This window comes from Plectrocnemia conspersa, unplaced genomic scaffold (genome assembly GCF_051122295.1).
Source record: "Plectrocnemia conspersa isolate PC_06_02 unplaced genomic scaffold, ASM5112229v1 ptg000009l, whole genome shotgun sequence".
NCBI lineage: Eukaryota > Metazoa > Arthropoda > Insecta > Trichoptera > Polycentropodidae > Plectrocnemia > Plectrocnemia conspersa.
Window position 1 is genome coordinate 28,919,235 of NW_028277173.1, and position 26,581 is coordinate 28,945,815.

Below are 26,581 nucleotides of genomic sequence, written 5' to 3' on the forward strand. Positions count from 1 at the left end.
TCTAATTGTGAACAGAAGAGCGGTTTAATTGATAAACCCTGCGTTATGGTAGTGAAGACAACAATGCATTTAGCTCTAATTATATTAGCAACATTGCCTTGTATTACAAAGTAAATTTTTATTGCTAATTTTGTGGCTGTTCCACGAGTCCCACTCGCATGTTACATTGTGTAAGATTTGGATAAACATATTCTAATAAAACAATTCCTGAAACTGAGCATAGTAGATAAATTTAGTTTTTTTGTATGTAATAAAGATGTAATAATGTCATAAATGAAATTTAAACTTAAAATAGAAAGACAGTTATAATAATAGAATCACTGGTTTTACATTAGCAGTATTAGCAAGTTATTTAGAGCACTAAATAGACAAGACACGAATCTTAAAGAAAACACCTCGAACGGGGCTTTCTCTAAAAAAATATTATTATTTATGTTCACTTGTTGAATTTTTAATCAGAATACCTTAAACCCTTCTTCAGATCTACCACACACAATTACAAATGTTTGTTTTAAAATTTACTGTTTATATTTATTTTTAAGACCATTTATTTTTGTTTCTTATTATTTAATTTTCTTTGGAATTATTAAAACCGTCACGTACAATTTATATATGTTATTATACGTAAAGCTTTCTTTTCGACTCTGGATTACGGATGTTAAGTTGGATCAGGGGATGCGAAGAGAGAAGCGACAACTTTTGCGATATTTTATGGTCTAAATTTGGGTCGACTTTCTCTTGGTTGAACTTATATGAAGTGGATCTAAGTTAGAGAGCTCTTTAAGTTGTGATGTCTTTAATTCTGAAGTGGATTTTTTCTTTGATTTGGGTTATTTTTTAAAACAGATTGCCACTGGCCGTTACAGCAGATTTTGCAATCCTGAATGAACGTGTTATCCTTTTTCAAAGTATCTGCAATGGTTACTTTTAATCCTTCTTGATTAATGATAGGTACTTTGCGACTTAATCTTCTAAAAGGTTGTCGCACGGTGGTGTTCCATTGTAACATAAAAACCTTTTTTTTATTTAGACGGCTAAAACCCGTTTCGATATCAAATGGCGAGCTACTTCTTTTTATGATTCAATAAAATAATATTCAGATTCTCATGTTTGTAAATCTAGCTTATAACTCTTCGACCATTTTTAGACCTGCCGATTTACACAGAAATTCTACAACAAAATTGTTATGTGTCTTAAATTTAGATATTGTCGAAGAAAAAATTGAAAAGCATGCACGCGGGCATAAGCTGCGTCTTGATTAGCATATACATGCTGAACGTTCCTGACAACGTTCGTCTATAGATGACTTCTTCATTATAATTTGCTGATTTTTGTAAATAAAAATAATGATAGTTACACATATATTTCTTGTCTCATAGAACGGTGCCATTTTCTTCTGCTTTCATCAACAAAAAATACTGTACTTCACCGTTGCTTTCGACTATAGCCCAGACACAGGACATTGCCGATTCTTGAATCTCTCGGGAACATCTTAACGAGCACCCGAAAGTCCGTTATACTTTCGCAACCGTCGATTAATTAGCGCGTCGTGCGCACGCGCGATTTATTGCGCATGCGCGCCGTAAAGAAATTAAGCGCGACCACCGTGTTTGTCGCAGTTTCGCGCGCAATAAATCTGCCTGCTTCTTAACGAGGCCCTTCGCGACTTTCGCGCATTCAATTTGTTTCCTTTGCGCATGCGCGTTGCGAAACTCGTGTTTGCGTAACCGTACATTGGCGCTTGTTTCTCTCCAAAGATCAGCGCTGATGATGGATTAATTGCCGACGCGACAGGGTCGCGACTGACGTTTTGGAACTTGCCGACGCGTGTAATTCCAGCGGGCGGACGGGCGGTAATTTGGCTGGTTCGGACCTTTGAAGATTTGAACCCATCTGAATGTTCGATCTTTTACTTTTCGAAATGTCGGCCGAGCTTAATCTTTAAATCGACATGATTATACGTTCGAGTTGTGAGGTTAGAACGGACAAGAAATCTTGATTAACCTATAGAACACTTATGTTTTTTTCTGGTTCACCATCGAAAAAAAATAGCAAATTCAATTTTTATGGCGTCTATGTATAATCTTCAGTTATATGATCCTATCGTTAGATAATACATTTAATTCTCAACATTGTTGCAAAACAGAATGTATCCTTTAGCGAAAGAATTACCACTGTCATCCATGTTTTGTTAAAAGTACATAGTAAATTTAAGTGACAATTAACTAATTAGCTGTTACAATAATTTAATCATTGTTATTCAAACTATATATTTTTTGTTTTTGTGACACGTGTCGGCCGCCACACAATTTTAAATAATAATCATTATTTTTATTTTTTTATTAATTTATATAGTTATAAAACTGATTGTTATACACTAAACAAATTACATTAAAAAACATTAAAAGAATGACGTTTTTTTTTAGAATCTACGGCAAAATAAATTAAATCGTGCCGTCGCAGTAGAAACGCTCGGATTTTTAGTGTATTTTATTGCAAGCAATTAGACTGTGTGGACATTCCGTCCCTTAAATGAACGCTTCTGTTACATAGGATGCAAATACGTAAATCTAACTATCACTACTACGCAAATTATTGATTTGTTTAAGTATTTCGTTTGAGTTTTACCTTAAAAATAAATATCAAAAGTAATAAAAAATTTAAATAAACGTCTCTGTTTACATTTTTAAAAGTCTATGGCGATTTCTACTTCTGAATTTTTTTATATTGCGTTTCATTTAATAGCGTTTAAAATTAGTATAAACATAAAATTCAGAAATCATAATATTACGCGCATCAATCATTAACAAATGTAAATTATCCATTCACAAATCATGAGTCATTATGCAATCATGCGTCCACTTTCTTTAAATTGATACTAAGAGTCTTACTTTATTTAATTTATAAATTTAAATACAATAGTTAGGGAACAACTGATGTTTAATTTTGATAATATTTAACTAGTTGTTGACATTTACACGGTAGTGGTCTCCATTAGTGTTTTGACCTTAATCAACCACAATTTAAATAACTATACAAAATTGTAAATGTAATATATACATTTAATCATAAAGCACTACATTTATTATTTTTCAGAATAGTAAAGCGACTTCTTACCAGTTTGGAACGCAGATACTTCTTTAAGAAGTTCGGAATTTCACATGTTCGTAATTCGATTCGTTTTCGCATTGCGATGGCACGATAAAACATCAAAATACCTTAAAAAATTAATTACCGCGACACATTAAAGTGTCTTGTCCGACATGCCGTTTACACAACGTTGGCTTTTCAAAATGCGTCCGACATTGTTACGTACACAATCAGTGCCGGATCTACGGTGTTTCGGCGCCCGGGGCCAATTTTACAACGTCATTACCATATATAATTAATAAACAATGTTCGCTTAAAGTTTCGTTTATATATTATATCTATTGAGCTTAAAAATATTTAATATTAATATCACAAAATTTATTAAATTTAGATCCATCTAATTTATTGATATAGTATATTAGACAAATAAGTAATGAAATAATTAAGAGCATCTTTAAGTGCTATTGAAATTCTTATTCTGCTATTGAAATTCTTATTCTGTTTGTAATGCCAAGACGCTTCTCGAACTGAGATTAAGAACTGCTTCATAAAAAATCGAGACTGCGAATAGATAGTCATATAAATTTGAGTTATAAAGTTTTGGTTCTAAGAAGCCACAATCCTCCACCAGAATTTAGAGTCATGACCTGGAAGTCATGGTTTAGTATTTGCCGAGGTAAAAGTAAGCACTTCCAGAAACTGCATCCATAGAGTGATGCCCCTTAACCCTTTGGAATCATTTGTCCACACATATTGAACATCTGTTTTTTAATGACAGCTCCCATGTCTATAACGTCTGCACATTTTTTCAATATATTTTAAATATCATGTTTTATTTTAATGCCATAAAATATTGGTAAATCAACGAACATATACTACTTATAACAATCAAGTATTTACTATTAAACTATAGTTATTTTAATTGTGATCTTTTCGTAGAGCTTCACAAAGAAACGTTTCACAACTGACACTCGATTGTGTCCTGATCAGCGTAACGATGTAATTGCTCAATTTCGCAAAAGTCAAATAGCAATTTTCTCAGGTGGTTTGGATGTCAAAAAAGTACAAACACAAACATACATTTACAATGATGATAATAACAACGACAGAAAGTAACATTTCGACGTGCAATTATATCGAAGTTATGAATTGCATTTTGGTCGGGGGCCGAGCAATTGCAGCATTTCGCTTTTTTCTCAGCGGGAGCCTCCTGTCAAATTGATATCTGACCGAAAGATATCTCAATCTTTCCTCGAAAAATAACGTTGTGAAATTAATTAAACTCTTCATAGCCATGCGCTGGAATTGCATTGAACTTAATAGACAAATGGTTCTATTTTAAAGGAAATTATTTTAAGAGATTATGCATTGAAATAAATACTTTGTTCCATAAAATGCATTGCTTGTGCATTTATGTAAGATAAATCTTCAGATTTTTCTTTGGAAAATGATTCGATGCAGAGAGCTATTCATAAGATGTTCACTGCCCTGACAACTGTACTCACTCGCACCTAATTGCTCATTTAAATTGTCCTCACAGTCAAATACAGTTAAAGACATTTTTAATATTATCTTTTCTTAACGGTTCGTTTGCGTATTTTTTCCAGTTATATATTATCTTTTAATATTACTATTGATAATATTTAATACACCTGTTTTGTATATGTGACTTATGAAATTAGGACTAAAAATTTATCACAAAAAACTTTTATCCCTCATGTGTTTACATATGTTACATTTCACGTGCTTAAAGCGAATCGACTTTCAAGTGCACCTGCCAGAAGCTTGGAAAAATCTAAATGTATCTAAACAAATGGAGATCAAGTTTAGGACTTGCGTGTAGCGTTGTCGTATATCAACCTTACATCCTTAATAAATACATTTATGCATTGAAATCTGACTTAAAATCTTACGTGTTCAATACATTAAACATACATATACCCAATTGTATTAAAAAATACTTTTAAATGTTCGCTTTTTACCGGTACTCGCATTACACTCGTATATCATATAAATTATGTGCATAATTTACGATTATGGCCGTCAAACACGTCTCGAGCATGAAATAAAATAAAATATAATGTAAAAAAAAACACTCGACCAGTAAGCAAAAGGCAGCCAGATTTGGCAGTATAAAATAAAAGATATATTGTACGGTCGTCGAAAATTATTCATGAGAGAATTAATTTCGAAAACATGCGACTCAATTGTGACAAAATTTATAACATGCGTACAATGTGAAAAGTGTTGCGTTGCGATCAGATTAACTTTTTAACCTGTCGCTTGGCGCACAGTAGTCACAATGGCTTTATTAATGAATTTATTATTTAAATCAGAAACGCTGATGTGAAACACATTACCATTTTATCGATAAGAGGTTTCATAACACAAACAATATAATACTGTTATAAACACAGGGCCTTATTCTTGAAACTCGCGTAATTACTGTGACCAAAAGTGATTATTTAACAATAGTACGATTACACAAAGGTTTTCGTTACGACTAGAACCAAAGAGTACCTTCATAAATAGCACGCATGGATTCATTCAGCCACAATATTCCCGTTACGCAATTCACTTCGGAGATATCCATCAAGCAAACGTCACTTTCAAAAGGCGTATACTTATTTCGTTATTCTTAGAAGCGAGTGCAGCGAATGATCGCTGCATGATTGTGATTGGTCAGCAAGCTTTGCTGACAGACTCCGGCAGACACTCGAAGAGCAGATTCACCCCGCCTGACAAATACGCCTCCACCGACAGACGCGAAGATATGATCTGAGACTCCCGAACATAATCATCGCAACAAGAGGAACTGCCTCCAGACACTCGCTGCATACACCTAAAAGACCCCTGAGGATCTTCCATGGACATCATCCCTGCGCCAGCCTCTCCACCACTGCTCGGAGAAAACAATACTCGCCGCAATATATGCAATATAATCTAACAAAATTTTCACTAGTTTCCACCTGCGTCTTACTGGCTGCGAAGTCACGCCTAGCTCGATTTTATTTTAATTAACAATTGCGATATTCCTCCGTGAAATAAGGAAAATGTAGGAAAACCTAATCTGTGATTATAAATTAATAGTATTACATAGTAATCGCTATGTCCGAACTCCCATACAGGATAAAAATTTAAATACACTATGGAACAAATGAGATCAGATATTAATCACCAACACATGCCACTGGTCTATCTGGCGTTGGTGTATGCTTCTGATGTTTCGGTGCTGCACTGATAAACGTGTATGTTTAAATTCAACTTTCAATTAAAGTGATCGGGTTTATCTCGAAAAATTAGGCAGTAAGACAAATCCTTAAAATAAGCGCCCCTATATTACGGCACGTGTTTAGTTATACAGGATTACAATTAGGGTGCTCAATTATTTGTAATATTTACCTATTCGAATATTGCATAAAAAAATAAAAATAAATTTTCTCGGTTTTTACCAATATTTTTTAATTTAAGTAATGAGTGCAAAAAATCAATTAATTGCCTACAAATATTATTTAATTTAAAAAATAGCATTATTTAACAATACTTACATTATATTTTTTATTAAATTATACTTTTTAGTTTTTTTTAAATATGCAGTGCAAAAATACTTAATTTGTTATTTTGCATACTTTTTGATCATTTCAGCTTTTTCAAATCATCAGAATTAAGATCAGCTGCGGTTGAACTAATTCAGAAATACATCATTTTATAGATTTTTTTGTACATACAATATCTAATAGTGATATGTATTGACAAAGAACATTATGTATTACTTTAGAACGCTCAAGAATATGTTTTGTATAAAAAAGGGCTCGAAATTCCTATCTGTTGACTTGTTGTTTGTCCTAAATGTGTTTATATTTTGAATATTTTCGAAGGTCTGTATCAGTGAGCTGATTTCTCTAGCAATTTTATTTATTTATCCTCGAAAATAATGTTTACTAATATGATACAGTTTTTAACTGTGGCACCTTGTTTATATTTTTAACAACAATGAATCATGATTAAATGTAAATATATGAACTAATATTTATATATAATAAATAATATTAAACAGTAGGAACCTAATAATTATCACCGCGCAAAAAATGCAAATTACCTTTTTTGTTATTCTGTTTATATTAATTTGTATAATTTTATGGTTGAGCAAAGTTAATACGCTCGAATTATATGTTGCACTTTACATATATTGAAATTTTCACCTCAAACCCAAATTTACTGCAATCAACACAATTACTATAATTTCTTTAAGATGCCTTTCGGCGAACTCGTTGCGTTTTCTACAATAATTTTGTGAAAAATCCAACTCATTGTCGACGCAACGAAAACTTTTTCACGCTTCACAAAGGTGCCGAAAAAATCAGAAATTTCACCAAATATTTTTTTGCCGACACGTATCAAATATCGTACAGTCATAATGAGGCACGTACCACTTTCGTAAAAGCCTCCAGCCTTAATTGAAAATTATACGGTCCATATATCACATGTGGCAGAATTACTACCGACCGTTCGAGGTTCTAAATCGATTATAAAAGCTAGACAAAGACTTGCCTAGAGCGACAAATATGTGTCGAGCCTCGATCTTGACCTACGCAATCGGCTCAATTCCGAGAATTCGAACCGGAAGAGTCAATACATGAGTCGTACAACAGGAACCAATACCGGATCTAATAATCAGATAAAAACATTAAATCCTGTTAATATACCTACAACTTATATTGCGAATAATTTGTTTTATATACATATGTATATATATATTATATATTACGTAATACACCATAAATATATCCATATATCAATTATAGGTTATATTATTAGTGCATCTGTCAAAAACAGCAAATGACAAGCGCCATAACGTCACTGTTAACGGCCATGATTTTTCATTAAATTTTAATTAAAAATATTCACGGCCATTTTATGTTTTAGTGTTATTACACACGTATGCACTTTTGTATATTTTACATCCGCTTCCGTTTATTGTCATTTAAAAAATCAATTCAAATTTAGAGGACGCTTGTTCATTGAACGATATAGTGCTTGACTCAACTCGTTTTTTACCAAAGTTGTGCATAATATTAAAATTGCGCAAGCGTTCAAAATTCCCAATTGAGGGGTACTCGCTTATTATCGACGAAAATACATATTGGTCAGTCATCTTCGATTATCGTAATCGCAGGAAATGGAGACATTAAAACTTTTCTTTCGCATTTTGGATAGTAATAATAATGATAATAATGGAACGGCGCTGTGTGCGAATTGAGCGTGCAATTAAAGCGATTTTCATTCATTCAAGGCAACCTATAAAACACAATGGTGAATAAGCGAATTTAACAAATCACCGTTTTCGTAAATTAAAGTAGAGCGAACAAAAACGACGCCATTGACAATGATGGTGTTGCGAATAATCTTGGATGATTTATGACCGCGTATGTACAAACAGTTTCGACGAATACGGTGATTCATCAATTTTCTTCGACACCTGTGTGAAATGTGAAATGATTGTGTTGTGCAATTATTTAAATGAAAAAATGAACGATTTACATACTAATTTTCTAATGACTACGTTCGTTTTAATTATATTATATCAAGAAACATGCTTTGTATTTCTAGTATTATGGCCAATACGATCGAAATATTATTCTTTTTTTATTACTCAATTAATTGCGTGTTATGTCCAAAAACGTCAAACTGACACCAATGACAGATGAAAACCTAACATTGATGACGGCAATATATTTATCTTATGAATCGTTTTTAATTACCGCCAATACAACACAAATTTATTGTCGCTGCTTATTGTCGCTCGCACCAAATCTAGGCCAATTGGTGGCTTATAAGTATCGTCTCATAAGTTAAACAATAAAAACGCGTTATTTGGGTATTAATTTAAGTAGATTTTTTGTTGATAATAAAACTTAAAAGTCTGACTAGTTAGTTCAACGCTTTTATCTTATTCGTGTGCGACTGATTTAATAGTCGATATGAAACACAAGTCAACGAGAGACGAAGATCGCCAGATGAGAGAAGAATCCTGACGACCCTGACGTCTACCAGTGCAAAAATTCAACCAGTTTATTCAACCTATGCCAACAATATCGTCTCATCTCGATCGAATTTCTCGCACGCAAAATGCTAATAAGTCGCTGACGGACGGAACGAATTCGATAAATATCCAGACGGGTCGATTGGCAAAACGTCAACGTGACAATTGCAGTCGATAAAACAGGTTGACTTTTTATAAGTGCGCCGAAGTAAAAATGCGGCACGCTTTCAAAATCGAATTTAATCACAATTTAATGCACTGCAAAATTACATATACTTCACGATGAGTATAACTTTCTACATATGGTAGATTTTATTACATTAATTGCGCGTTTAAAGCGTAAACATGTCACTGAATTGGAAGAAGACTGTCACAATACAAAATTAAAATATTAAGATGTAAATTAAAATATTTACATAGGACAGAGTATAGGACTAATTTAACTATTATAAAACCATTAGCTAATATATTTTTTCAATAGTTCCTGCACCATATTCTTTGATCTGTGTAACTATGGTTTGTGAATGATGGTTTATATCAAATTATTTTTATTAATGCATGTTAATCTGGCGTCAACATACCCCCAACCATGAAACGTACGAAAGTGTTTGTTCTCACATTACAAGCCTTGTGAAGACGCGATGTTTAATTTATGAAACTAACGTTTCTTGGTGGGGGGTATGTTAACGCAAGATTCGCATGCTTCATCTGTTTTCAAACGCCGTTTGCAAAAATTGACATTTTTGGGGTTTTTATTAGTCGATCATGACCGTTATTTGGCGTCTATAGAAAGTTTAATTAGAAGACTTCAAACCCTCCTCGTAACCTTCCGCAATAAATTTGACGACACGCCAAAGAACAACATAAAATTAGTGGCAACGGTGATCTTAATCGTTTGCCTATTTAAGTATTTTCAATTATTAAATCATTTGCTTTTATAAAGTTTATGCATACATCGTGATAACATAAATTATACTCATATATGAACAATATTTAAATTATATACAATTGTATAAATAAATATAAATGTGTATTAATGCACAATTCTCAGATGGCATAAATAGCTATATATCCCGAATGAGTTGCTTATAAGTTCGTGACCATTGGTCAACTGACAATTCGCTATAAAATGCTGAATATTCAATGAGCGATTAATAAACGTGTCCATGTGTCGATTTTTACTATCTAACGTGAATTGCATTTTCTGAGAAAAATTATGTAAGAATCGTAGTGATTCACGTGGATAAGAGTCAACGACCGATGTGTAGCGAAATTTTTCAACGATGAAGCACGTCGGATTATCGATGTCCTTGAATGGAAATTATGTGGTAAAATTGATTACTGAACAACCGGAAGATGAAGATTGCCCCAGACGCTTATTTTATCATTAGCATATGGAATTATGGTTATATTTTTACGATCATCCCAAACGGTGATAAAGACGATGTTTCGCATATTAATATAGTTTCGCGATAAATATGCAAAGCGCTATAGCTAAATTTATATCTGAATCACCTTTAAACGTGTTGCGTAGATATTAATTCAAGATGGGGGAAATATATTTATTTTTATCAAATAAATAAGTCGATTAATATCAAAAAGATTTATTCACTTAATTGCTTTTGATAATATTATACAACTATTACCAAAATTAGTAGCCATAAATCAATTAAAAGAGAATCGTAAATATGCAATTTGAAATTCGCATAACTATCAATAGTAATTTATATAATTAGAAGCTGTACAACCTGCAATGAAAGATAATCAATCAGTAGGACTTGCATATAATTATTGAACAATATTCTAGTTGTTTAATTATTATCATTTATATCAAACCCACACGCTTTTACCAAAATATCATAATTATATAATTGAACGTTGAAATTGTTATAAAAATATTACATGAATGAAAAATATGTTTTAAAGATAAAAAGTCAATAAAATTATTTAACGCGTGTATTTACAAAGATAAATATCGTTTAATGTATAATATATTATAGTAATAATAAAAGGTGTCAATATTTAAACATCAACATCCTTTTACTACAATATTATTATAATATAAATAAAATATAATATGTATATTAAAAAAGAGTAATATCTTACAATGTACTACAGTATGATTTATATATTCTGGAATGTAAAAAATGTGTAGCTAATATTTTATTAAAGGATATAATTTAAAACATGTTTCAACACATATAAATTTTGTTATTGAGTGGAAGAAAATTTAAAGCCAAATCGTATTAATTACATTCTAAAAAAATGTATAAATCATTTATAAGCTTAATAGCTTCATCTAATAAAAATGTAGATAATGTCTTCATCTAATGATTAATTCTAACAAAACGTTAATGAGATCTATCAAAACATTTGCTGGTTATTACTAGAACAGTTGTCATTAAAGTGTAAGAAGAACCTATAGATGCTTTTAAAATGTGCTATTGCCTTAGTTTCCTAATAATTTCATCTATGTTTAGATAAGAGTAATATTGCAAAATATGCATACATTTATTTGCAATATTTTTTCTAGGTTTATTATTTAATTATGTTCCTCTTCTATATCATAGTTATATTCAAATAATATTTATAAGATTATTTTGTTCTTTTGTTTCTATTTAAAGCAAATGCTTTGAAACTCGTTTTTCGATTTCACATTAATTCTCTTCATATGTTATATCAAAACCTTCCAAAGCTTCCAATTTGTTTAAGTTTGCTATTAGCTTTTATTATGTATTAAATAATAAGTATACTAAAAAAGCGATCATAAAATTAAATTTTCATATTATAAATATTTATAACCATTACATACGAAAAAAAACGCAATGTTCTCATTAAACCACCTAATTTAAATTATTACCAAGTCAAATTTAATGCTAAATGATAATACGCTTTTTAATTTAAAAATTAGAATATTAATAAATTATGAATCGCGACCACCCATAATCGTTGCGTTGCTAAAATGTTTAAAAACGAATATATTTTTTCTTAGATTCTCTAAGAATTGAATTTTTGTTTTGTCAAACTAAACAAGCAAACTATTTTGCATATCCGAACAGACATACATTAAGCGATATTGCCAAATGTTTCTGCAAAAGCATTGGGATATAATAAAGCACTTTTTAAAGTTTCTAAGGGTTGATGTTGACAACTCGTCAATGATCGGTGACGAGTCGCGATCGCATCCCTATTCCTATCGCTGCAGCAGCGCTTGAGAACGCTTCTCTTGCACAAGCCATACAGTTTATCAACGAGCTTGCAAAACACAATGATGTTTTTGACAGTAGCTATAAATATTATATGGGTAAGTTTTTATATATTTTATGCATTTTTTTAAAAATTTGATTATTGAATTATCATGGCGCTTAAGATAAAACTGTCAAGTCATGATAATCAGATTTTTTAATAAAAAAATAAATATTTAAAAAAATATATATTAGACAATATAAAGAAGTCTGGTTCTGCCCCAAATCATCGACATTGTTCCGAAGATCGAGGACTACAAGAAGCGGTGGAATTTTTCTCAAATCTTAATGATATAATAACCAGAACACTGCTGTACTGAATCACTTCCAGATACTTGAAAAACTTCGTTTCCGACTTGGAATAAAAAGAGTACAGCTGAGCTTGCACAAAGCAAAGCTATACTGAATGTAATTCTATAAGCAACTGTGTTATAAAAATATATATTTATACAATAAATTAAACACATACATTTGTATTATGTTAACATCCTAAACTGTATAAATTACAACTAATATTCACGTTTAAGTTAAGCCTAGTATACATAAACAAATTACAAGAATGTTGCATAGTTCGGATGATAATGTCAATTTTTTTCATTTGCTTTGCATTATTTTCTAAATAAAAGAACTCTTAAAATTTAATATTTGTTTCTAAATATTTTTTACGGTAAAATGTTATATATAACGCATAATATTTTATTATAATACATAATTTTAATGAACCATCGCTGAAATGGTAAAACCCGGATCCGCTGATTGAGGAGGGTCGACGAAGAGAATAATCTGTCGTCGACCGATCAATAGTAAATGAACTTGCAGTCAGAAAATTGAAGAAGATATGATCCTCACAATTAGTGAGCCTTAGATTAAATAATTTTGCACGATTCTTTGCCAATATTAACGCGCATTTTTTTTTCACGTCAAGATTTCGACTCCCTTAAAAATTAAGAAATAGTTAGGATTCCAAATTTATATATATATTGACTTGAATACATGTGCAAGACATAGAAAATTTACTCTAGTATATCATGCACAGAAAAAAAAGCATATTATCAAAAAGTATTTACAGAAACAAATAAAGTACTTTAATGATCTTAATAAGAACAAAAACTAATACTAGTGTTCTTGTGTGCGGCACTTCAAACAATACTCGAGAACGCAAGCACTGGTAATTAAGTAACAAACAAAACCGAAGTTCTTGCAGAATCTCCGGATTCTGTTATCTTTGATTAATACAAATAGAATTTTATGAGGGTTTTATCAATCTGCGTGATTTGTTATAATTTAAAAGGTCATTTTAACTACCATTTCGAACAAACAAAAATAGAAAAGTAGGTATGATAATAAAAGAGAAATCTTCGGACTAAACAATTGCGTTAACGCAATTATTTGGTTATTTAAAAATAAAAATAATAAATTATTAATAATTAATAATTAAAAATATTTCACGGACCACATAATAGTACATTAATATATACCAGAAAAAATACTCTTTGTATGGAAAAGATGCGCGATAGACAGTGCGTTATATTCTACAAATAATACTATTATTTTCTACTCCTTTATTAACAATTTGGTTAGTGGTCGAATATTTATCTGAAGCGATTCACTTTTAAGGCGTAAACATATTTTGTTGGTGTGTTTATGAAGTGATACAACATCTGCGATTCGCCAGAGCTGTCTCAAACCAGCTTTCTAAAAAATGTGACAGATCAAAACACATCAGTAGATCATATAGCATCATCACAAGAACACGAATCACACCCGACAATAATTCAAATCGACACTCCAGCAAAGACTCTCTGACTTTCAAAACCTGCCAATGCAACTCCATAATATAGCAAAATCTACATTTTAATATATATGTGATAATTTATATATACTTTTCCTGTATCAAATTGACACTTCGGCAAAATTTCACGCTCATTCCAATGATATTATATTATGATATTTAAAAATGGTCGTGGCCAATCGTTGATCTCCATAATAGTGAAATAAAAAGTATGCTGTTCCGTCAGGATGAGGCTTCAGCCTACACATCAGCAGATAAAACTGCTGAAATTTGTTTCTGCGGCTTTAAATTGCTACCTAATCCTATCTATTAGACTTTAATCTAGCATAAAAACATTTATAAACCATGAATATGTTCTTCAAAGGGTACTGACTTAAAATTTAAATAAATATCTTCCTGTGTTTAATTACGAACTTTTTAATCTACTCTAGTATAATAAATATTATTGATAAAATAAATTAAGGTTTGATATAGGACATAGGCTGTAATTGTGAATATGTAAATGATTTTATTTGAAAATCACTTATGTAATTTATTTTACAACTTGATAAATGTGTAATAAAAATAAAATGCACATTGCAAATTGTGCATTATTGCCAATATAATAACTCACTGCTGTCGTATCAACAATGTCGCGCTAATGGCAAACCTGCGCGCTTTTTCGACAAGATTTACGCACACACACAACGCGGAACACGATGCCCACAATAATATTGTTTTATAGTAGTTGACCTTCCGATTTTTCTCGTTAATAAACAATTTCGATTTTTCTCTCAGGTGACGCCATTGCGACGTTTTGTGCACTCAAAGTCAATCTCGAACGAAAACGAATTCAATGGCGAAGGTCGAAGCTACGACATTGTAGATTTTTCTAAATCGGTAAGCGAATCCAGAAAAAAATTCAGTGCACAACAACCAAAAGAACACTTCCTTAAATATGGGGAAAATCTATTAGAAAATTGTGCCTTTTGTTCAAAACAACTCGCCATTCAATGCGGTGCCTTGAACGTATAGAGACAAATTTACTAATTGAGCGTATACAAATTGAAACGGTAGTCTAAAAATATGTGAACAAATAAAGCATATTCTCTAAAGAATTTCGATAAATAAACAAATACAACCTCGTGCTAGGCTTTTAAAAATTTTCATGGAATCATAACAAACTACCAATCGGCACGAAAAGGTTAAATTTATAATTGCAAATATAACAGATAAACATATTGACAACAAAAAAATTCATGGCGTGTTCTCAGATGTATAAAATAAAATTTAGCGTATAATATTGCTATTAAATTTAAAATTCACAAAAAAAACGATTTTTGAAAAACATAATAGCTGCCGTAATTTTAATCATAGCAAAATGAAACTTGTTTTAAAAATAGGCAATTTTTGTTTAAAAGTCTAAAATATAAAAAACATAACTTTGTCAAAAAAATCCAAAAATCTAATTTTAAAATTTAAATTAAAAATATATTTATACAGGCAGGCCTGCCGAGGGGGGGGGGGCAAATTCCCGGAGATCGTTTTCCTTGAGGGGCCCAACTCTGGAAATGATTTTTTTTAAGAATATATTTATAAAATAGTAAAAAACCGACCTCAAATAATGAATCCGAACTAAACTACAGTTGTTTGAGATGTACCTATACTGATGTAATTCAGGTATAAGTTCCTTTAGCCCTTTTATACATATTATACAATAAATAAAAGAGCGGAACATTGCCTTCAAAAGCACCCACTTTCAATGTAGTACTTTCACAATAAACATTATTATTCAAAGGGACAGATTGTAGTTTTTTGTATAAATATATAAACAATACATTAAGTTTCAAGTGTTTATTCCTAGAAGAAAATCTAGAAAAAACAGTCTCGAATCTATCCAGAAAATATTTTTTAAATATTTAATTACAAGCAAAAATATAATTCAACTGAAATCATATGCGGCTCTAAAACGCCTATGAAACTCAATTTGACAGTCGCGAAACGTCCATTTGCTGTATAAACCCAAACCCTTAAAAACTTTTATTAGGTCAAGTCCAAAATACAAGCTAAGCCAACTCATCTCTCAGGGAAAAATAAGCGGAAGAATAAGTACAGACAGACATGGCATCTCACATATTGCTTTACAGTTTGTCTGCATTTTGATGTTACAGTATTTTTTTTAAATATTATAGCTATCCTTACCGATATCACTATGTACTTCTAATATAAGATTGCTGATCAAAGTATATTCAAACCGAATTTTGATCAATAGGAGAGCGCAAAAACAAGTATCACTTCTCAGAAGGCAAAAATTTACGTCAAAAGCAATAAAATCGTGTCGGCGCCGTCGTAGACGGAACGGTCGGTAACGAGCGTTCGATAACGAACTGATTCTAGCAGCAAAATGCCAGCAATTAATCGAGTCAATGCCTAACCGTTGGCGAATTTCCAATATACACGCATTAGAGCACCACAGTGACGTCACGATGACGTTTCACGCCGGCGCCTAAATCAGTTCCACAAATACTCACAGGCGTCGCTTCATACGCCGCTGCGATCGCGGGATCAGTTGGTCATAGATTGGATGATGCTGGACAATTACAAGATATACCGAAATGAGAACAAATCAATACAATATCATTAAAAAAAGTTAGGTTGTTTGGTTCTATAGTAATAGTCGGCGCGAGCGGCAGCGAGTCGCCTCTAAGACGATGCTAGAAAGAGACGAGTGAATGCTATAAAGAGAAGCGAGATATGACGTCGACATGGCGCCCTAATTCATGCTTTATGGGAATGCGCTAACCGTTGTAGGGCTATTATAAGGACCAAAGGTGGGGTAAATCTGTATCATAATGAATACTTACAGGTAAGTGTTATAACCACCAGATATATATTAAGTCTGGAAATCAGTGTTATTTATTCATTACATATAAAATACAGTAAAATCTCAGTATAGCGAATCTCAAGGGACTGAAGAAAAAATTTCGTTATACTGAAAATTATTTATATTGAATGTAAATATGATTTTAATTGCCATATTACTACAGCATCAAAATAATCTGACAGAACGTTTTTTGTCCATTTTTAAAGATACTGTATTGAAGACAATAAAACTTTTTAAAAAAATGTTTTATAAAAAAAGTTTGAGGATCGGCGAAACACCTTGAATGTCGCTTGTGAAGACATTTGGCACACACCAAGTCAAGGACAAACTGAATCCGGAGAAATATTGTGTCAAGTTGTAACGTCATTCTTAAATTCAGATCAAAATATTTCGTTATACTGAGAACAGTCTTCGTTACAGTGAAAACATTTTGTATGAAAGTTTTTCGGGGACAAATAGAAGATTCGTTATTTCGGTATTCGTTACAAAAATATTTCATTATATTAGTTTTATTTTAATTTATGATGTCACAGCTGGTGCCGGATTTAATAATGCTGACGCTATGTCAACAATCTATACTAGTAATAATATACCTTCACTGAAAACTACATACTACTACATGTAGGTGTTAAAATGATGCATTGAAAAAAAACTCAAATTACAAATAAGACTATTGAACAGTACTGTGTAAATTAAACAATTGCTCAATGTGTCAGGAACGGAACTTAGAAATGAATGCTTCTTTCATGGGCAATATGCCACAGGGTCACAAATGAAGCGGAAAAATATCGCTGAAGTTTTTAAGTTTATAGGCAAATGTTTCAAAACAAATTGTTTAAGCATAAAACATTTATCCTCGCTATAGGGAAGTAAAAATTATCTGCCTCTATTATGAGCAAAGAATATATTAATTTTCCGTCTACTACTTTCTAGAGAAATATATCACAACGTACTAAAAAAAATACTCCTTAAGATAGAAATAAAGTATAAATAAATAGCATACCGAAGTATATTAGTATATGTTTTAAACTAAAGAATCATACTCTATTAAAATTACAGACTAATCAGACTAACCCCAGAGTTGTTAATATTTACTATATGACCGTAAAGCTTTTACTTATAGTTATTTCTAAATATCACAAATTGACAAACTCTGTCACAGTGAGATCAACATCGTATTATTATAGGGACAATGAATAATATCCTTGACATTGAAAATGCATTTAAAAAGCTATAGATCATCTGGATATAGCACAAAAATAGTTTAGAAATAGCTAAATGCTCAAATGAAGACATTTTAGCAAAGAATTACTTCTAAAGAAGTATATTTCAACACACTAACAGTATATTCTGCAACAACTATTTCTCTAGTTAAAAACAAATATTATACTAGGTTCAAATATAACTATGCATAAATTCTTAATCTAATGAATGAATTAAAAAGGACTTACCTTCAGCTCCAAACGCAATATTCACCAGCAGCGCCGAAACCACAAGCGCCAGCACCATTTTAACACTGAAGCCACTGTTTCCACACTGTTTTCTCACTGTGAGCACCGACAGACATGGAGGTCTGTGAAACAAGCCGACGTCCACGTCGGTCATGTCGAAGAATGTGAAAAAAGCACTATTGTCTTATAAAATAAAAACGTCGGCACTAAACGTATACGTTTATTTATTGTTGTCGTATTTTCAGCGAGTTCTCGATTTGCGCTAACGGTTCACATATTTTTCGCACTTGTTAGCTCCCCTTATCTAAAATTTGCATAGTGGTAACGAAATATTAGACATAGACAAGTAACTGTTTCGGAGAGTAACTGTTTGTGATTTTTTTTCTTGTATTGATTTTCTGATATCATGTGTTCATTATTGTAACTTATTGGATCGATAGAAAAACTGGTCACGATTTAGTTTCGATAAAAAATATGTATTTCAATATTTGCTATAACCTAGTTACAAATGTCGTTGTGCCTTTCCTGTCAAGTCAGCGAAGCAAAAAATTGTTAAAAGATTGACATCTAGATGCGAAGATTAACATCTTAATATATCATTATTGAGACTGAGAAAGTTATTTTTATATTATATGATATACTATATATAATTAACTGCACATTAGAGATTTGTTTACATACATGAAATATCACTTCATATTATCCCTTATCAAACACCCTTCGACTATTATAATGATATAAAAACCTTTATTACATCACAATAGGATGAAAAAAAGCCTAAATCTACATAATCTTACTTTGAAGAATTATATTTTTAATATAAAAAGCTTTGTACGCGATTCAAATAATAACTGATATTAATTCTCGTGTTTTATAATATCGTTAATTATATTTTGTTTGTTTTTTATTTTTCAAATCTTTTGTCTTAATTAATATTAAAAATCATAACTGTTACGCGTAGTATATTTTTTAAGGTCCACATTATAATTATGAATTATTACCGTAGAAAAAGCCGAATTATTTATATTAAAATTAGTAAAATATATTTTTTACAAAATTATAAATTTATTGTATTATTTTAAAAACACGACAATCATGGCTTATAAGTTACACCCAATGTATCACAATGATCTTGCACAAAATTAACATTATGATCCTTTGCTCAGCAACAAACGCTTAATGGTTATTTTTAGACGAAATGTCGTCGCCTTATTTCAATACTGAATCTACTACTTCTACAGCGACTTTAGATCCTTTTGTAAAGACAACGAATCCGCATTTGTGCATATATTCTTAAACACTTAAGGATCATCAAAATATATAATTTATATAATTAATTAATTATATAATTAACATTCTGAGTTTTCAATCGTCAAAATAAAATAAAGAGGAGAGGTATTCCAAAATGTCATAGCACACTCTTGAAAAATCTTGTCGAATGTTATTTTATCGAAATACACTAAGGATCGAAGTCTCCGTTTCGTATCGATTGAGTAACGATAATGATAGATAATGAACGATAATTTTCAAAAACGATAATTTTTCATTATCGTTCGATATCGATCATGAACGATAATGAATTTTTCGATTATCGATCTCAAACGATAGTGATCGATAATGAATGATATTTGGCGGGAAAGTATAAAATAAAATAATGTTAACCAATGGCGCGCGAAGTTATGCGCCCTTTGACTTCACGTTTAAGGCTGAACTAGTCCTGGTACTAGAAAAAGCTTAAAATGTGAATGAGGGACTTTCTGCTGATGATTCACTGACCGCTCAAAAAATATTCCCATTTCTCTTATCTTGGAAAAGTGCTCGCTGCTAACACAACAACTCACGAAAAAATTCATCACTGAATTTCAGAGATAAATGAAAGGTGTTTTGCCGAAACCCAGTAGTGAGAGCACCATGTACGTATGGCCAATAAACTTTACCCGTATTATAAGGGATTACCTCTTACTCAGTTCAACAAGGAAGAGTCCACTCTAAGAAGATTTCTTGACTCACATCCATCGTCTCAAGATGCTGAACAGGCAGCATATCGGACTGGCATCAACTCCTGCCCTCGGCGACATGGATTTCATGGATCAGTTGGTGGCTGAAAAAGCTCAGAATAAGACTCTAAATCGAACAAAATCGGCAGTGGAAAAGTAGTGGGACTCCTTCAAGATTTATCCCGGACCTTTTTAAATTGATGTATTGACCTGATGGAAAGACTACAACGGGATCTTCCCGTTGTTGGCGACTGAAGCCAGAAAAGTGAACGGGTTTTTTCTGCTAGCGGAAACCTTGTAACATCTCAGAGTATAACGTTTGACCCGTCAAATGTTGAGAAGATCCTCTACATACAACTGAATCACAGTAGAGTCCGTACCATTAAATACAACACTGGAATTCCTATTGTTGAAGAATTACCTGTCGGAGAAAGGGATGATGAGGAGAGTGGACCATCATTTTAAACGCCAAGAAGTCATGCTGGTTTTGCATTCAATTCAGCAAGTAAGGACTCCGGCAACACTGTGAATATTACTCCAAGAAAAGCTCAAAGACAGTTACCGAAATCTTAAAAAAAAAGTTACAAAGAATTGTGTATGCTCTAGATTCAGACTCAAAAGATGATGTTGTCAGCATTGGTCCTTCAGAGACTATCAGTGCAAGCTACACAGAATCAGAGCAGATACAGAAACTGATTCAAGACTTATCTTGCTGTGAATGCTTCAATGCATCTTAAAAAGTGATTAAAATAAGGTGAATTTTTTTTAAATTTTAATATTTGTAATTTTTTGCTTTAAAGATGAAGTAATATTTTTATTATTTAATGTTCTGGCCATTTTAATTAATAACTGATAATTTCAGATAATTTTAAATTAATTCGATCTAATCGATAATTTTTTTATCGTTTCGTTCATTATCGATTCGAACATTTCGCTTCTTAATATACACTACATTGCCGTATATTTTATAATCAAAGGTCTATATCATTATTTTTAGACGGGTTACAGGTTGGTGACCGCGGAACGACGCTGACGAAAACCGTGTTGCTTACTAATATTTATAATATTTACAACAAAAAAACACTTGGAATGTGATCAGTTAAATAAAAATCGGTTTGTACTGAAACTAATTAATTGCTGCGCCGTTCATCGAGCGCTCCATATCGAAAAAGATTATGGCAGACGTTTCTATAGTCAAAAGTGAGCCGGTTTTACCTCGTCTCTTCGGACTGGTTCGCCCCCATAATAATCCCCTTCAAAAAACGAGCACAGTGTCACAATCATAACCGCGCGTGATAAAATTTAGCGATGGTTGTCGCACAAAAACGGAAGGATAATCTCTGAGGTGTTTGACTCTCTTCGCCGAAATATTTTACCGCTACGAGTCATCGTCCTTGTGTCAAAACGGATGGACATCTTGATGCGTCACGTGAGGAATGCCTTTCGTCGCGAAATCGCCATTGTGCAACGTTTCGGCCTCGTGGACGAATGTGGCAATAATTATTATTGTGGCTCTAGAATGTATGCATAGCTAAGCACAATTTGTTTTTCCGTATCTGAGTAATGCACCAGAAAAACGGACATAGCAAATACCAATCTTTGATTTGAATAGCAAAGTTAATATATCAAATCTTTAGATAGGCATTGTTCTGAGTAATTAATATATAAGGTATGTTTATAGTTCGTGTTGAACACATAATAGCCTCTTGCGAAAACAGTAAATTGAATTGCAACAAAACTGCGAGATTAGGCAAATAATGACCGACGTATAAAGTACATTGTAAAATTTAATTATAATCTCGGTTAGCAGATCAGAAATTCGCAACGTTTCTATTGAAATATATACCTTCAAAAGCATAGTTATTAGAACAATATAATACACATATTTTAAAATGATATCAACGACTTTGAATAAAACCGTCACAATAAATCACTCGACAAAAAAATATAAAAATAACTTTCATTATAAAATAATATACTACTTCCTTTTCTTATATAATTAAAATGCAGCATTTGCTAGAATATCAATAGATGTAATACAAAAAATATAATACAATGTCAATATCAAATAGCGCTTGAGAAAGTTAAAAAAAAAACACATTATTATTTTTTTATTTCATGCCCTTGACTATGCATAAAATAATTTATATAAACAGTTTTTTTCTGATTATTATTTAAGTCGTGTTATACATAACTTTGAATTTTATTACCAAATATACTACCATGAAAAATAATATATGGCACTTACTTATATTTATTGTTATTTTTGGACGATAAAAAAACGTATGCAAACACCGCTTTTATTTCTGCCCGATGGACATTTTATTCGGTGATAAATTTGGTTCTGTTTGGCTAACTGCGAGTTGACAGCTGAAAAATAAAATGGCCGCCAATGAAATTCAATATTATAAGAATGCTAATAAATGTAATTTTTATGATAGCTTTTGCTGCGAAACAATTAGCGAACGAGCTCGTTACAAATATTTACGTATAATAAATTTCGTGACGTGATAAGAGTGAAACCACCAAGGACGGATCGACTTATATGATAATAGGTATGATATTTGACTGTGATCAGATTATTATCTAGAACGACCTCACTCCGATGAATAACTGGGACATTTCTAATAAAATGACGTGATCCGATCATTTACCGGTCTTTCGGGTTTTTGGGCTTATCTTTGGAATGTAAGAATATTTTCTAAATCATTGATGAATATTTCCCATAGTAAAAAACATATGTCCTAAGGTTATACAATATTACTAGCACTGTTTTATTAATAATTAATCATTAACCAGGACAGCAGTGTATTATAATTTTTAACGTGTCTTTGAGAACGAAATTAGTTAGCATAACTCACGGATGAATATAACTAGTTCTTGCATAGTGATATATATATATATATATATATATATATATATATATATATATATATATATATATATATATATATATATATATATATATATATATATATATATATATATATATATATATATATATATATATATATATATATATATATATATTAATTATAAGCTGTATTATTAGTTTATAATTAATAAAATAGATGTTTAAGATCAGTCTGGTGTTTCACTATTTACTTAGTAGTTGTTGATGTTTAACCATTGAGCCGACACCTGGCATGTTGCAACGGGATATGTAAAATTAATAAATAATAACTAGCTGCGGTACCTCACGACAGTGAGGGACCGACAGCTAAATAATAATTAGATTAGAATACATTTATTTATAATTCATCAATAATTATAGATTATTGAAATATTTATCTGTTCTTAAAATTTTTAACTTGAATATTTAACTAAAACACACTATAAATTGTAGATAAAATAAATCCATATGCAAATTTTAGCTTAAAAAATCAGAAATATTTTATATGCGTTTAAAAATAACAGAAAAAACGTAACATATTATAATACACATAAGAACTTGTTAAGATTTACAGCAAAAATGATTTAACTTGTTTCTACTACTTAGAAATATATACTTTTAATACTCAAAACGATGTATAAACATCATTTATATCATTGAACTTTAACGTATATGAAATATCTCAAAAACAAAACTGAAAGTGAGTGCTTCATTATATAATTTAATATCTAAGTCAAAATAATAATACTTATTGATAGGGATAAATAAATATTTTTTAGTATTAATGTAAGAGCCCGCCGATGCGGCATGCGCCACGGCACTACGAAATGAGCTTCACAGCAGAAATGCATGAAAGTATACATACGACTTATTTATTTTTTAAATCAATATTTATCGTACTTGGAAATCTAAATTATGCAACAGCGTATGCAGTGTAATATTTAAAGCGATCGTCACCTTCAATTAAAAACTCAAGCATGGCCACTTTGCTAGATTGCTTCCTTAATGCCAAAATGTATAATTAGTCTGCACTGTGCAAAACAACCGAGGATCTTGTTTTTAACACTCGACGTGAAAGGTGAAATTGATTAAGCGAGCGAAGCTTTTAACGAATCGGATTAAAAAAACTGTTAGTCTGATGATCGATCGAAATCGTTGCGATAAATATTTTTTGTGTACGTTAATTAATATTTATAAAAACAGATAGAATATATGTAAATTATTTTTGCTATAGATAGTGTTATATATTATTTTTATTACAGTTTTAAGCGTTGCTTTAAACTCGCTATAAATTCAGAGATAATCTCTTAATTTTAATCATAAATAATTAAAATTTTAATGGAACTTAATAAACTTATCAATGTTTATGAGTTTCAGTTAACTTTTATTAAAGCAATTTTATTTTTATTATCGATATATGAAAGCAATGATGATTCAATATTATTGTTGCATAATAATTAAATGCAAACTGTGCTTTTACAGTTTATTTATAATTAACAGTATTATATTAAGATAATTTCTTCTTATATCATTACATACACCTTTACTTTTACTCAAAAGTTTATTACGATTGCTAAAAAGAGTCTTTATTCTGTTTCTTACACGCATAATTTACTTTTGAATAAATTAGAAGGTTGTATTATGTTTTGAAACAATAATTTAAGCAAAACATAAAATAATGTAATCACAAGTGCATTTTAATCAAACAATTAAAATTGTGTATAAATTAACAATTGCATCTTTAGGTAAAAAAAAAAGTATAAAAAAAATTGTTTGTGAATAAAAGTTTTGCAATCAAAATGTATATAAATCAAATAAAAGTGGTTTAATTTATTTAGAAAATAGTATTATATTTTTGCTCAAATATATATACATAATAAATAAAATATACGTGAAACTAAAAAATATTTTTAGATACTCTCTATTGATTTTAAATAATATCTATATAGTGATATCGTGATTTTTATCGATTGTAATATAATTTAGACTGACTTATTGTAATTTTATTTTACGAAGATGCTTATATCTCTAATTTATAAATGGCATCATGATTCAGATTTGCTTGTGTAACACAATACATAAATGATTCGAACCGAATACTAACGATTATGAGAGTAAAAGTAACTGCTATGTTTTATATGTGAATACGATTTTAATTTATTTTAAGCCTGAAGCTAGTTTTAAAACTGTCGTTATTATGGTAAAATCAATGAGCAATAAGATTTTTACAAATTCAGTTTTTTTTGCAGTTTTTCTCAGAATAGAGAATATTATTGACCATTATTTTGGTATGAAATAAGATTGGAAAAACCTCTCTCCCCGAAAATGTTGTCTATGAATTCGAGCCACTACCCTCAATCAAGTACATGTAGAAAAAACATCACATTACTCTTTTTAATTTACGTATCAATGAGAAAAACTTTCACTTTTTAAATTAAATCTAACACATTAACCAAGTCTATATAAATAAAATTCAACCAAAAATTGTACGATTCATTGTACAATCACGGAAAAATACTTGATGCTCTCACCGAAATCTACACCAACCCAACACTCAAACACTGTCTTTATGCTCTCACACAAAATCCACGAATCATGCAGAAGCAAAAATGACAATAATAAAAATGATGTGTGTCCGTTCACTATACCACGTTCGATTCTGTCGCCGATATTGCGACAACACGACCGACTACCGCCACGGCCACTTGTTACTGGAGAAACCGAAGATTGCGGTACATCGACACCACGACGGCGAGCAGAAGAGAAAGTCCTCGGAGGCAGCTGGTTGGTCGGCTGGATAGTCTCCAAAAGAGGGGGCAATGACGACACTGCCTAACCCACCGGCCAAAACAATCTAACCGAAGAAAAAAGACGATGCCGCATTTTTAGAATAATTTATTGTTGTCGTCAATTATGTTATGTTTGATATATGTGTGTGCACACTCACCTGGAAATGTGAATGTATGTATATGTCTAATCTAAATTGGAAAATATAAGCATTTTATATGTTATATCTTGTAAGAATTAGAGCGAATAATATTTAATACATATATTCTTTCTCTTTGATTATATAATTGTCTATATTATATTTGTGCTAACACAGTCAGTTCGAGAGTTATCCATTTCATCATCATTCATAATTGTTTGCAAGTTCTACTATTAGCTCTAAAGCACACGATACGGATATATGTTCGATATATTTATCAT

General features: G+C 31.1%; 1 protein-coding gene across 2 annotated transcripts in view; it reads right to left on the reverse strand.

The window, feature by feature from the left end:
• Positions 1-26,155, reverse strand: part of Duox (dual oxidase) — an 86,641-nt gene extending 60,486 nt beyond the window's left edge. The window contains exons 1-2 of one of the 2 annotated variants that reach the window (XM_088191576.1): positions 26,023-26,155; positions 18,485-18,788 (exon numbers count right to left, since the gene is read on the reverse strand). In XM_088191576.1, coding sequence (XP_088047702.1) covers positions 18,485-18,638 — 154 coding nt within the window. In that variant the 5' untranslated portion in view covers positions 18,639-18,788; positions 26,023-26,155. Of the gene's footprint in view, positions 1-18,484; positions 18,789-25,905 lie in introns of both variants that reach the window. The other variant, XM_088191575.1, reaches the window with a different exon arrangement.
• Between the last annotated feature and the right edge of the window lie 426 nt (positions 26,156-26,581).